This window comes from Rutilus rutilus, assembly GCF_951802725.1.
Source record: "Rutilus rutilus genome assembly, chromosome: 21".
Lineage (NCBI taxonomy): Eukaryota > Metazoa > Chordata > Actinopteri > Cypriniformes > Leuciscidae > Rutilus > Rutilus rutilus.
Window position 1 is genome coordinate 11,805,594 of NC_140226.1, and position 15,234 is coordinate 11,820,827.

The window sequence follows — 15,234 nt, forward strand, 5'->3', positions numbered from 1 at the left end:
CATATAGCCTAGTTGTGGCCAAATGTGAAGTCTGGCCTAGGAAAATCGACATCTTCACCCTTTATTCAATTAGTAGTAGTAGTAGTAGTAATGGTATTTTAATGTGTTAAAGATTTTGTAAGCATTTAAGCATTGTTGAAACATGTCAAATTGTGTGGACATTATTTTTGGTCAGGATGTCATACAAAGAAATTGTAAACACATGCAAAAACAAGAGAACCAACAAAATATTAATAACTGATTATGTTTTTGTTTTGTTTTTCCAGATAAATACATTAACCAAATGTAGTGTTCTGTTCTTTCTTCATATTTAAAATATTTCCTCATTTTTTTATGGTTTAATCAAACTTGTAAGGTCATTAAAAAAAAAAAATATATATATATATATATATATATATATATATATCATCTTGTTTAACTTTACATGCATGTATCCCTGAATCTGAAAAGTACAGACTCAATGAGGCACATTCACAACCCAAAGGAACATTCTTAATACTTGTGCACATTATTTATACAATGTTGGAGGTTTCATCTGTGGGTTGCAACAGGGCTCAACTCTTTTAAGTAATCAGGTGCTTCAGGCACTATATAAATAGACCTCTGCATAATTGAGGTCAGTTCTATTAGATTTCTGTCAGGGTGTCTCTGACAACAACTCTGACAGACTGTTTCCATGATTAAAAATTTAACACTGCCTTGACTTCAGTTTACACTGCTGTTATTTTATATATCAGGAGCTGCCAATAAAGGTGTACTACACAGATCTCACAGAGGATTGTAATTACATGCCCAGCACTCAATGTTCACATCCGTTGTTGTTTCTTTAATCATGAGATCTTTACACAAAGAAGAACCATCTTTGACACTGGTTACAGTTGAAGATAACTTACATTCATAAAGTTATTCCAGTTCTAATTTCACATGCATTATTCTTGATTGGCCACTATCACATTCCCCACTATGACCTCCGCTATTATCCTCATCATCATCATCATCATCATCAGTATCATGTTCATGTAAAATATTTATTCCTTTTAACCCTGCCACTGAACCTCATGACAACCCAATCCTACCCAGATAGTAACATACCCACCTAGAGGTAACAAAGCGAACTACAGCACTGAGGAAAAATTTGCATGCAGATGTATATCTCTCTAACATTTGTAGTAAATATAAACTCTTGTTGACAAACATAGTGTTAAAAATAACTTGCACGTGTGGTTGAATAGGTTGCATATGTCATTGTCAAAAGACATGACACTATTACAGAATCAGTGCAGATTTCACTGCAGTGTCTCCACATTCACAGAACTGAGGGTGACATCATTGAAGATACTAAGACCTCTGATCTGGTTGAGCTCACGGACCCGATGTTTGAACTCCAGAAGGTGTGTCTTGTTCACAGCCACTTTGAATTCAGTGTCAGTGCATAAGATCTTCATCTGAAATTCAAAACAATTTTAATCATTTGCAATTGGAATAGTTTTGAACAAACGTGGCAGGAGACAAACGCATGATCTTGTTTTGTCTGCTTTGTTGCAGTCTGTTCTCATCTGATATCTATTCTCTAATGTCTTTAAACACAACGAGGGCCGAACAGTAAATATTTAAGACATTTGTTTAATCAAAATAAAACCATTGAAATGAAAAAGAAACTTAATTGTTTGATGCCACGCTCACCTCAAAAGGCTTTCCTGGGGCAAAAGGGAAGGAGGCCAGCTCTCGCTCTTCTTTACCCCACTGGTTTCCAATCATGCTGTTTCGCACAATCACTTGCTTTCCACTTTCATTGAAGCGGGGGTTTAAATGAAACGCAACGTCATTGCCTCTATTAAAATTAATTGTGAAACTAAGTGGAGGAGAAAAAAATAAGATTACACACATGAAATACACAGGGATGTCACAAAGAAGGAGATTGTTAGACAATGATGGTCAAAGTGGCCATGTTTAATTTCATAATTTAACCTAATGTATGTTCTAGGTAACAATAATTCATTGGTGCACATTATTTACAAGCCAAATGCTTGTTTTTGTAATCTTTAACAAAAATGTGGTGACAAAACAAAATGCATGTACTTTATAATGTAATGGTATATTACACTTAAAGGGATACTCCACTTTTTTCGGAAATAAGCTCATTTTACAACTCCCCCAGAGTTAAACAGATGAGTTTTACCGTTTTAGAATCCATTCAGCCGAACTCCGGGTCTGACGGTACCACTTTTAGCATAGCTTAGCACAGATCATTGATTCTGATGAGTCCAGTAGCATTTCTTTCAAAATGACCAAAGAGTTTCAATATTTTTCCTATTTAAAACTTGACTCTTCTGTAGTTAAACCGTGTACTAAGATCGACGGAAAATGAAAAGTTGCGATTTTCTAAGCCTATATGGCTAGGAACTATACTCTCATTCCAGCGTAATAATCAAGGAACTGTGCGGCTGTACCATGAGTGCAGCAGGCGTAATGATATGACGCAGCGCCTGAAAATAGTCCCCAGCTCGGTAACTTCTTCCAACGTGACCGGGACTAAGTTTGTCTAACCTATTAGACCTATTTTCAGGCGCTGCGTCATATCATTACGCCTGCTGCACTCATGGTACAGCCGCACAGTTCCTTGATTATTACGCCGGAATGAGAGTAGTTCCTAGTCATATAGGCTTAGAAAATCGCAACTTTTCATTTTCCGTCGATCTTAGAACACGGTTTAACTACAGAAGAGTCAAGTTTTAAATAGGAAAAATATTGAAACTCTTTGGTCATTTTGAAAGAAATGCTACTGGACTCATCAGAATCAATGATCTATGCTAAGCTATGCTAAAAGTGGTACCGTCAGACCCGGAGTTCGGCTGAATGGATTCTAAAACGGTAAAACTCAACTGTTTAACTCTGGGGGAGATGTAAAATGAGCATATTTCCGAAAAAAGTGGAGTATCCCTTTAAGAAGTATTTGGGCCTAAATTTAAGACATCCATTTGGAATTACAGTTTTAACAAACTCATAAAGTTAATGTGATGCATATTTGTCAGTCATACATAAATTAAACCGGTAAGAAAGAGGTTTCTGTAATAGTATTAATAAACTGGCTGCGCGTTTTAAATACACAAGAACTAGGTTTATATATTTCTCATCAATAAATAAAAATTTGTTTCAATCTCATACATTTTAACTAGCTGAATATTGTTCCACAGCTAACCATATATTAAACATGCTCATACTTTTTAACTGAATAAATGTAACTTTTCACAATAAACAGGTTTATGCTGATTCAAAGAAATTTTAATAAATGCATTATGGAAAATATGATTTAAATAAAGTTAAATAGTTAATAATAAACTCTGCCATGCTTTTGTTTTACTGACATATATTATCACATTAATGATATATATTATCAAATTAATTGGCCATAATTACGCAATGGTACCCAGTGATGTTCTACCTGGAGCTGTTATGCGTTTATATGCCAACAACACTAATTTAATGCCGTCTCTCGTGATGCTTTGCAGACTCTGCTCTGGCTGTGTGCGTTCATGAGTTTTGTAGAATTTGGAGACGTTCTGAAGGGAGGGTGGGATCTTATGCTTTCAAAGCTAGCTTGCTATTGCAAGCCTCTCTGAAATTGCCTAACCCTACTTTAAATTAAATAGTTTATGTTAAAACTGTGTAATCCAAATGGATGGGATTTGTATATGCAATTCAATACAAGGATGTTAAATTTAAGCCTAAATACTTTGAGTGTATGTACTGTATGTAATAATTTGTCATGTTTTTTTATGTGTGTGTGCATTGTTGTTTTTACTGTTTAGCGTTGGGTTTGACCGCTCCAGCGATGGTGATAAGCATCTTGTTAAAGGCTCCACTTTGTAGCGGGAGGTCAAATGGCACAGTCTTGTAAAAAAAGAAAAAAAGAAAAGTAAATGTTGAGTAAACTAGCAGAAACCAAGACCCATTAGGTTTCAACAGGGCTAAAGACACACCGGGGTAAAAGGAGCATTTTATTTTAGTTTCCTCTTAACCACTAGATTGCACAAAAACTTGCCACAGCACTTTCCAAAACACCCGCTTTACACAATACCTGTGGACGCATGTGGTATGGATAAGATATCTGCTAAACATTTCAAATTTGCAAGTAGAAAACTCCTTTGATTGCCATTTGTTTTGCTGGGTTTTTAGTTCATTGTATTTTATCTGTTATGTTAGTGCCTATTATTAAAGACAAAGCTGGCAAAATAAATAGTATGGATAATTACCGGCCAGTATTTTATCCAAGGTTATAGGTACAGAGTTACAACCGAGGAGTTCCTAAATTTCTGGTGAGAATTCTGGCTTTTTGGTACGCTCATTAGTCACTGCATGTAAAATGGGCTAACTCTGTGTCTGCTCCATTCAATGTAAGCAACTGAGTTAGACAGGGAAGCATTTGGTCTCCCTTTCTTTTTAATGTTTATATGGACTATTTATCGAAGCTGCTAAACAGCTGTGGAACAGGTTACCAACAGGTATATGGTTGGTAACACTATCATTAACCACTAGATGTAAGCCGACGATTTGGTGATTTTTTGTCCATATAGTGCTGGCCTTCAACAGTTACTGAGAGTTTGCTCTCAATATGGGTCAGACTTTGACATTAAATATAATGCAAAGAAGAGTAATATTATGATTGTTAGGAGTAGTGAGGACATGAAACGTGTCATTTTCTGACATCTCTCTGTCTGGTATTGTCATTAAAGTATGTAATGAGGCTAAATACTTAGGACATAATATATAACTGATGACCTTTCTGATGATAGGGACATTTATAGACAGTGTCGTATGATGTATGCACAAGCTAATATTTTGATTTGAAAATTTAGTATGTGCTCAGACTCTGTGAAGACTTTTTAGAGCATATTGTAAGCCTATGTATACTGCCCATTTGTGGCGGCGCTACAGAAAGAGCAGCATGCAGAAACTCAATGTAGCATATAATGATGTGCCACGATGGAGCAGTGCAAGCCAAATGTTTGTTAGCGTTGGTGTGCCCACCTGTCTGCTGTGCTACACAATATCATGCACAAATGCATGTGTAGGTTAACAGACTCTGCAAACAAACCCAGCACTAAGTTGAGCCAGGTTCTTCTCCAGAACCATTAGCGTTTTAACCTACATATAAATATGTGATATTGTGGACTCTGTTTGTTTTTCTGTATTTGTCTGTTTTATTGTTTGTGATTTTGGACCATGTGTGTCCTTAATAAAGCTTTGATGATTTAGCTAAACTATTTGTATCTATACTGGGTGCCTTTTACACCAAGCATGGGGTGTAAAATCAATGTTTAATAAAAACATATCTTTAGCCCCGTTGTACCCTACTGTATTTAACACAGACCGTTCACTTTAACAAGATTAAAATATTTAGACGTTTACTAGCCCAAGGTATTTAACATGTATTCTATAGAACAAATTCCATGATGGTTGTACAAATCCAAGAAAAGTGAAAACATCTCACTAGTGCTATTGGAATTTGATTAGGAGCACCATAAGGACCAGTTTGTGGTGCAGGTCCAGGCCACCCAGGAGCTGTAGGCTGCCCGGGCTGTCCAGGCCATGTTGGTTGGTTTGGCTGTCCAGGCCATGTTGGTTGGTTTGGCTGCCCAGGCCAGGCAGGGTTGGCTGGTTGGCCAGGCCAGAGGGGGTTAGCAGGCTGTCCAGGCCAGCCAGGATTGGCTGGTTGGCCAGGCAAGGCGGGGTTAGCAGGCTGGCCGGGCCAGGTGGGGTTGGCTGGTTGGCCAGGCCATACTGGGTTTCCTGCCTGCTGATTGCTTTCCTGTGAAAAATCGAGGGCATCTGAAAGCTGAAACAGAACATAATAGAACTTATAGCATGATACTTTTTGCACTAAACCAGATAGAATTATTGAGGGGATAAAATGTACTTACATCCATGATCTCTGAAATCTAAACAAAGAGAATACATTATTAATTTGACAGAAAATAAAAATTGGCCATGCTATATCGTTAACAGACAAATGTTTTTTAAAACATCATTTTATTAAGCAAACCCACAATCTTGAATGCACAAGTTCAATCCTTCCATTAGAAGATATACGCTGCATCCAAAATCGAATAGGCCTACTTCCCTACGATATAGAATGCGAAAAACATACCTGCCAAAAAAGTAGTATGTCCAAATTCTTAGTATTCGGAAAACAGTTGGCAAAAAGTACCCAGATGACCTACTACTTCTGCCAAGATTAATTTGATGGACACTTTACTATCCCATGAGGCCACGGGAGAGAATGCCAGTAAAGCGAAGCAACTGACGCTGGTAGATCACATGACACATGGTGGATGAAGTACATCCGGGTTTCATTCATACAACCCACATTGGGGATGTCATGGTTAGAGAGTCAGACTGGTAACCCAAAGGTTGTGGGTTCGATTCTCAATACCAGCAGGAAATGACTGAGGTGCCCTTGAGCAAGGCACCTATCCCTCAATCGCTCCCCGAGCACCACAGCAAAAATGGCTGCCCACTGCTCCGGGTGTGTGTGTAACTGCTCAGACAGTATGCAGTTTCAGATGCAGCGATAGCCTCTGACATAAAACTAATATAAAATACTAATGCTGAGAAAAAGTAATCTGTCTTCATGGGTGCAGTTGAGTGATAAAAGTAAAACAACTTCTCTTTGAAAACTACATAAATTGTGTTCCTGGTTCCCTGCTCGCACGAATTGATGAATCACTTTTCCATGAAACCAACCACCACACCCATTGCACTGTGAGAATGGTGAGCCAAAGTGGATGCATGATCACATGATATTAATAAGTAACACTATGTTAAGTGTAATGAATGCATAGCCTACTCTTCTTAACAGAGATGCATGTTAAATCAAATTAAGTTCCCATGATTTGGCTTTGGGTGCATTATAACTTTTACCTCAGAGATGTTTTGTTAGAAGTTAGAATGCACATTAAGAATACACCTAAACAACTGCAGGCACATCTAATCTCTTCCCTAAATATATTATTGCGCCATTTGCACGCAAACGAACTTGAACACTGCAAGCTCAGACTCGTCAACAGGCCTGTGGATTTCACCGTGCCTGTGAATCACATGAAGGCATGTGTTTAAAGCTAGCTAAAGTAAATTAAATTCTATATTTCTTTCAAAGTTGTCCAGTTATTTGTTTAATATCTGTAAAACTCTAAAGATGCCTTTCATGTCAACACGACATGGCTACCTCCTGTTTGCATTAGGCAAAACTCATCAGCCACATAAATAGCTTTAAACAATTTGAATATCTCTATGCAAACACATACACCGAAGTTAAATCTATTAACCTTGAAGATGCTGACAAAGTTTTGAAAAAGAGAAAAGAGGCTAACAGAAGGCACATAACTTACCTGTTTCGTGTTCTTATTACACAGTGCTGTTCTGTAGAGGCAGTATGTAGACAGGCCCGGGGTGGAGTTAATAAATACACACTCTCACGCCCCTGAAAACCCTCCCTATGCCTGTACTTCTGAGAAGAGACCGCACCCACACACAGTACTTAACACATGGCCTGCTTTCCATTGGGAAATATGATCATTCAGAGGTGATACTATGAAAAATATTTTAACAAGTATGCCGAAACGTTCTTTTCGGATTGAGTCAATATTGGCTCTTCAGTATATGGTCGGAAGGTTATGCAGTTTATCAGAAGTGCATAACCTCCGGATTACCCATGTGTTGTAAGGATGGGGGTCATTTTTTGTTTTGACAAAATAAAGAACAAAAGCCAATCGTTGCCTTGGCAACTAGGTAAGGATTGGAAGAGCTGTTCATAGCTTAAAACATCTGTAGGGTAGGGTTGCATAGTAACTGGCATTGTATGGCTGTTTGTATACCGTGGACACTATTCATTCATTATTGTTACTGTTTTCCACATGTTAGAATTGTAGTGAAATGAAATAACAAACGGCAGTATTGGAACAGTATTGTGAGCAAAAACATAACACGAATAAAAACTAGACAATATTTAAGCCTGTTTAAATTCACCACCCCTAGCTAGATTCCAGCTCTGCTCTCTCGTGTTAACAAAGTTCATGGAGTGCATCATGGAAGGCTTTTTACACAGGATTGAAGGGGTTCCTTTGCTGAACACATATTAACTGCTCTTGCTTCACTATATGGTGGTCCAGCTCATCTGATTTAAAATAATAATAGTAATAATAACTATGATCCATCCATCCATCCACCCATCCACCCACCCATCCACCCACCCATCCATCCACTCATCCATCCATCCATCTACCCACCCATCCACCCATCCACCCATCCATCCACCCATCCATCCATCCATCCACCCATCCATCCATCCATCCATCCAAACCACTTGTCCGTATGGTCACGGGTGTAAGGGTTCTGTTTTGTTCTGTTTTATTATCATGGTGTTTTGGTTTCCCTGTTTGCGTAAAGTTAAAATATGTATTTAGAAGACTAATATATTCTCTAAATCACACTGGAACCGATTTGTTTCTACAAAAACACACCTTCAGTCCTTCATGATTGAACTGTCTATGAAGTTATTAACATATTAACTTGTTAAACATTAAATCGGCCTATTTAATGAAGGTTTGTCAGTAGGTTATTCTGTTATGTTCAAATAAATGCTGAAATAAATTAAAAATGTTACTATTATGCATGGACCAATGAGAGAGGGCAAGATCATAAATATCTTTGTGAAATTTTGTATTAAAATATTTATATTAATTTGCAATTTACGATACTGTATATACTTTTTTTTTTAAAACAAAATGTATTTCATTTAAAATTTCATATAAATTCCCCTAGCCAAAAGGACAGTTAAATTAACATATTATATTTAATATTTAAAATGGCAATACAGTGGATATTGAAAATATTTTAGAGGGAAGAAATGATATGGAACCTCAGACTTTTCCATTATAAAATAATATCCACTAGAGGGAAAAGTCTATTAGGATATAATTGTCATCCAGCTATAATAGACTTCATACATTTTCTATTCAGTAGCCTACAGTTTTTAAAAGAGTCATGCTCTGCACAACCACTAGATGGTGTGTTTACTCTTTGTAAAAAGAGCTAGTGACATGAGATTATAATAATGTGGAATTGTTTAAAGCCTTGTTAATTTGGCATGAATACAAATCAAACAAAGGCTAAAGTTCATGAACAAAACTTCAACCGCTCTTGTTTTTAACAATGCTCTACAATTTACAGCAAATCACATTCTTCCCAAATTTTCTGTATATTTAATCAAGATGTTAACAGGAAATCTGATCAATTCTATATTATGCAGGGTGTAGATTTTTACATAATTGTTCATTGGCACCTACAACAAATGCTTGCGTGGCTGAACAGGTAAGTGTTTATAAGTAGCTTGAAATCTGTTTTATTAACACTAGGGGTCAATCAAGGACTTTCGAGCAGTGGTTGAACATGATTCTGTGGATTTCAGAGGTCATAAGGTGATTGGTTGATTGGGGTGATGGGTCAAATGTGTTGACAAATATTGACCATTGATTCAGCTTGATAAGATAATAAGTCTAAGGACCTAATAAACAGGAAGACAATCCAAGTATAATTCTCAATGTGGATGTTTATCTTTATTCAATTGTTCCTGAGTGTCAAACATTAAGCAGACATCTGTGGAAAAGTTAATGATGGATTTCTCCGATATTGACCATTATCTTTCTTAATTTCCCCTCTTTTGTACTGATGATTATATGTTGAAATCCAATATTTTGATTACATTGAAATCTTAGCTTATTATCATCAAACTAGATCATCAGCACCTGCCTTTATCAGAACATTCAGGAATTTCACACTGTTTATGAAGTCTGTGTAACTGGATCCGGTAGGATCTGGTAGAGCCGTTATGAAGAATTGTCTGTGAAAGTGTTTAGTGTAGTCTAGGAAAGCTTTACTGTATATTTTTGGACAGTGTGAAAACAGAAAATGTTCAGAGAGATTGTGAATATTTTTCACATGGAAAAGATGGAGCCGTCTGTGTTCAAATTTATGTACTAATGTTTAGGGATGTGCTTGTTTTGTAGAACATTCCTCAACAATACCCCCTACTGAACAGCAGCGTTATTGGAATTTCCTATTAGCGTTTTCCTGAGCACTAGCGTAAAGAGGGCATGTTTGTTTAGGCTTGTTTGATTATCTGAACTATTTCGCCATGTCCAAACATAAAAAAAAGCATAACAAGCAGCGTCTAATTGTTTTGTACGAGAGTTCTCTTATCTGTCCCAGCAGAATCAAAACAAAAACAATCACTCCATTTTTTTTATTCTGGATCTCATATCTAAATTATGAACCTCATCAGGTCTGTTCTACCCCCACCACAACTGCACAAAAACCTCCTTGTATACACGTACACTGTAAAAATAAAGGCTCCAAAAAGGGGTTTTCACAGCAATGCCATAAAAGGAGTGCAGTTCTTAAAAGAACAATTTTTTTCTTCAAAAAAATTCTATAGAAATATTTATTTTCACTATAAAGAACTTTTGTGCAATGGAAAGGTTCCTTGGATGCTAAAAGTTATCCATGGAACCATTAATGCCAATAAAGTACCTTTATTTTTATAGCTGGCCTCGTAAATGTAACATTCACTCTTTCTCTCTTTGTCGTTCACTGAATTGCTGTTTGTTTTTCTGGAAGGTCATTTATGGGATATGAGTTTCCCTACAATCACCAAGTGTGCTCTTACAGTCAGCTTGAACACAAAGAGCTCCACTACCTCAGAGGCCTAAAAACTGAATGCAATCTTAATCCCACATCATTTTTGATTCATACTATAGCTCATGTGGCTTGTTGAGTACAGGTGTGCTATTACTTTTTTCAAAATTACAATTTTCGTCTAGTGGATGATAAAACAGGTTTGTCTAGGGACCAGGATGTGGGCTCTTTTGACTTAGGCCACAAATCACCCAAAACACCATAGCAAACACATACAGTAGCAACACCCTGGTGACCAACTATAACACTCTAGCACGTGTCAGTAAGTTTTACACCAGAGTTTAATGATTTGGCATCTTTATTCTTATTTATTTAAAGAAATTAATACTTTTATTCAGCAAGGACTCATTACATTGATCAGAAGTGACAGAAAATACATTAATAATGTTACAAAAGAGTTTTTTTTTTCAAACAAATGCTGTTCTTTGAACAATCTGTTCATCAAAGAGTGCTGATATTTTTATTTTATTTTATTTTACACAAAAGCAGCACAACTGTTTCCAGCTTTGATAATAATACATATTTCTTGAGCAGCAAATCATCATATTAGAATGATTTCTGAAGGATCATGTGACACTGAAGACTGGAGGAATGATGCTGAAAATTGCGCTTTGCCATGAAATGAATAAATTACACTTTAAAATATATTAAAATAGATAAGTTATTTTAAATTGTAATAATATTTAACAATATGACTAGGGATGCACCGATATGAACATTTTGGCCGATACCGATAACCGATAATTCTTTATATTTGAAAGCTGATAACTGATACATTTGCAGATCAATCTAAATCCAAATTTTTATATAATAATTCTCACCATTAAACGCCATGTCCCAAGCACACAATTATAATGTTCTCATTATAATTTTATGTAGCCTATATAACAGAATTGCACTGCAGTGTTGCACTTAACTGCATTTTCCTTTTTTTAAGTGATTCCAATCATATTTTAAGCAATTCAAAACCATCATGGCGAACAGTGCGCATTTGATGTTTCTCAGCTTAAGGGAATAATACATTATTTATCGGCTTTAATATATCGGCCAAATTTTCTTATCGGGTTGATAACTATAACATTAAACATTAAAAATGAACATATATCTGCCAATACCGATGTATATATCCTGCATCCATAAATGTTACTGTTTACTGTATTTTTGATCAAACAAATGCAGCCTCTGTGAGCTTAAGTGACTTTCAAAAACATAAAAAAAATCTTACCAACCCCAATCTTTTTAACGGCAGTGTACAGAAAAACAAACAAACGGTCATTGAGATTCAACAGCAAAAATAAAAAAAAGCAGAAATAAAACCAGAACACAAACATTGCACAAATCTTTGATTGCACTGATGTAGTTTCCGAATTTAAATTAGGTTAATTTGCTTTTGATGATGTAGGAAGATTGTCAAGTGAATTAGAGTAGAAAGAAATGAGTTTGAAGCTTGTTTCCAAGACTGGAATGATAAAAAGGGTTGGTTTATTTCTCCTTCAGAGATGGCTGGAAGGGCTTAACTAAACACGACGTTCAATCTAATGCTTGGCTACTCTGTGTTCCTGTTGGAAGCCCGGCGTTTAATGACAGAAGCAGACAGAACGCCTCTGCGGCACGAGGGGAACCAAATGATCGTTGCAACTGAGAAACCAAACCAAAGGCGAACGCATTCTAAGGGCAGACGGTTCTCTCATCAGTGATGGCAATCAGGCCTTCCACGGGCTGGAACCAATTCTGCATTTTTTCAATTGCTGACCGCTCACCTAAAAACCACTATGACGCACAATTTATTTACACTTTATGCTTGATCAGCAATGTCCGAGACTCAAAGCAGCAGTCTCGACTTTGGAGAGAAGAGGATATTGCTGGATATAAAGCGTCACACTCTTTCCATGAAAACTGTGGTGGGCGAGACACTAAACTGAAGGATCTGACAAAAAGACCCTCGGTGCAAGGTTGAGAATTTGAGAATTGACAGCTATGGCACAGAGAAAATACATTTCTAGAACGTTACAAGGTCACAAAAGCATGTTACGGCGAAAAACTTGACAGCACGGGGCAGTGACAAACTACTTCTGCAGAAGCTCTGGGAATGTTGAGTGAAATGTCATCAAAATCATGCGCTAGCACTTACTCCTGCATCATATGATGGCATTTTTGTTCATTCCTTAATAATGGGATGCTTCAGTCCTCAAGGTCTTTGTGTCCAACCTTTATTCAGGAGTCCTGCAAAATAATTTCAATAGTTTATTATTTCAATATTTTTCAATTATTTCTAAACTGCAAGCATTTGAAGAGAATTTTCATATTCTTTAGAATGGAAAACATGCGTTTAGGAAAATGTTAATTGCATTCATTGTTAGAAGAAAGAAATAGTTCGCACAAATATGACAGTTCTATTATCATTTACTCAGCCTCATGCTGTTCCATGGCCATATGCTTTTGTCCTCTTTGTGGAACATATATAAAGAGAAAATCTGAACAATCTTCATGCAGCTTTTTCTCATAAAACGTCAATTCACAGCGACCACATCTATCAAGCTCCACAAAAAACACCATTAAAGCTTCATATTCCAAGTCTTCTAACGCCATATGATAGCTTTGTGTGAGGAACAGACCACATACATACTTGTTACTTACTTGTATGTTGTTTTATCTCCATTTTAGTGCTCGACAGACATTCACTATGAAAGAGGTGTCTGAAAAAAATGGGTTTAGAACATCATGAGAGTGAGAAAATAGTCTATCCTTTTAAAAGCTTGCATTAATTGTGTATTTTGTATTTGATTATAATCTAAATCTGCATTCATTAAGAGCGCATAATAATATGTCCTTATTAACCACATACAGTAAATATGTGACACTTGATTGCACATTAAATACTGTAATCAACATAGTTCTTAGCTGGAGACTACAGTGACAAAGTCTCACTAATGAGCTTCACTGCTATGCATGTGAAGAGCAAATACTCACGCATCAACAGACAAAAACAAAGCTAACATACTGTCAAATAAAAACAATGGAGAGACAATCAAGCCGCCCAACTGTGTCTACATTCTACAAGGGCTGCAGCGTGGATTAAAACTGTGAGATTAAATGAATGCAAACATTTGTTACCCCAAAACCAGACAACAAAGAAATGCTCTGTTGAGAACCCACTGAATGCATATGCTGTAATCATAATCATTTTTAGATGCTCAGAGAATTGGAAGAGCCAATTAAAAGCGAGATGAGGCTGCATTTATGCTGATATGTTTCCACTGCAGGCAGACATCAGCAACAGGGTTCAATGGAGCAAAACGTTAGCTGAGTCGGTTGAATCCGACCTGCCGAAGGGCAGAGGACAAGAGACGGCATATAATGCAATCTTACACTGTCTCCCCCTCTTTTTTCTCAGACATGCACATGCACGCACATATACGCACAGAGAGATAGAGAGAGAGAGAGAGCGGTCAATCAACCTGTTCGGTGCACAGATGTCTTTCATGGATAAACCAAGGAGGCTGACTCATGTCATTGATGCTGAATGGGATGTCAGTCAAGGAACCGAGACTCAGAGATAGCCTATTATCTGCCGTTTATTATCTGTCCATGTCTTTGTAATGCTACACTGAGGAAAGACGCAGCGGGTTAGAAGATGAACAATTACTGCTTCGTACTTGTGACATAAAAGTCATTTTGTAGTTTGTTAGTTTGACCACGTTTACCATGTGAAACGATGAAAAGTTAGTGGGGTTTGCAGCCATTTCTGGAGACAAGAATGTCTTATAGAGACAACCACCTAGAAAACCCCCACTGTAAAATAATATTGTTGTTTTAATTGAAAAAAGTAAGTAACCTGGTTGCCTTAAAATTTTAAGTTAGTTAAAATGAAAAACATTAGTTAATACAATGAAGCAGATTGGTTTAATCAACAGAAACTCAAAATATCATGTTATCTGAACCACATAAATTATCTAAGTTGATTTGACAAAAGAAAAAATGTTGTCATAACAAATCTTGAAAATATGTTTTTAAAGTGCAGTAACCACCCAGAATCACCCAGAAACCACCTAGAACTACCTAGTAACCACCCAGATACCCCCAGAAAAACAATAGCAACCACCAAGAACACAATAGCAATCAACCAGAACTCTTTAAACCACTTACCAACCACCCAGAACACCATAACAACCCCCCAGGAAACCACAGCAGCCAGCCAGAACATTGCAACCACCCAGAACACCATAGCAGGTTATAGCAACCAAACAAAACGGCTTAGCAATGACCCTAAATAACATAGCAACAACCCAGAACACCTCAGCAACCAGAGAGAAAACCCTAGCTACACTCTAACAACCACCCAAAACACCATAGCAACCACCCAAAACACCCGGCTGTGGGTTTCGCAAGGACAAGAACCACTCATATTTTCTTCAGATGTACAAATTTGTGCTATCAAAATGATTAATCATGATTAATCGCATTTAACATAAAAGTTTGTAA

General features: G+C 36.9%; 1 protein-coding gene across 1 annotated transcript; it reads right to left on the reverse strand.

The window, feature by feature from the left end:
- Positions 1-805: 805 nt before the first annotated feature.
- lgals3b (lectin, galactoside binding soluble 3b) lies at positions 806-7,511 on the reverse strand. The gene is made up of 6 exons (XM_084392453.1): positions 7,389-7,511; positions 5,922-5,939; positions 5,492-5,836; positions 3,803-3,891; positions 1,684-1,852; positions 806-1,445 (listed from the first exon to the last, which is right to left on the reverse strand). The coding sequence occupies exons 2-6, from the start codon at positions 5,925-5,927 to the stop codon at positions 1,287-1,289; spliced, it is 768 nt and encodes a 255-aa protein (XP_084248579.1). The 5' UTR covers positions 5,928-5,939; positions 7,389-7,511; the 3' UTR covers positions 806-1,286.
- Between the last annotated feature and the right edge of the window lie 7,723 nt (positions 7,512-15,234).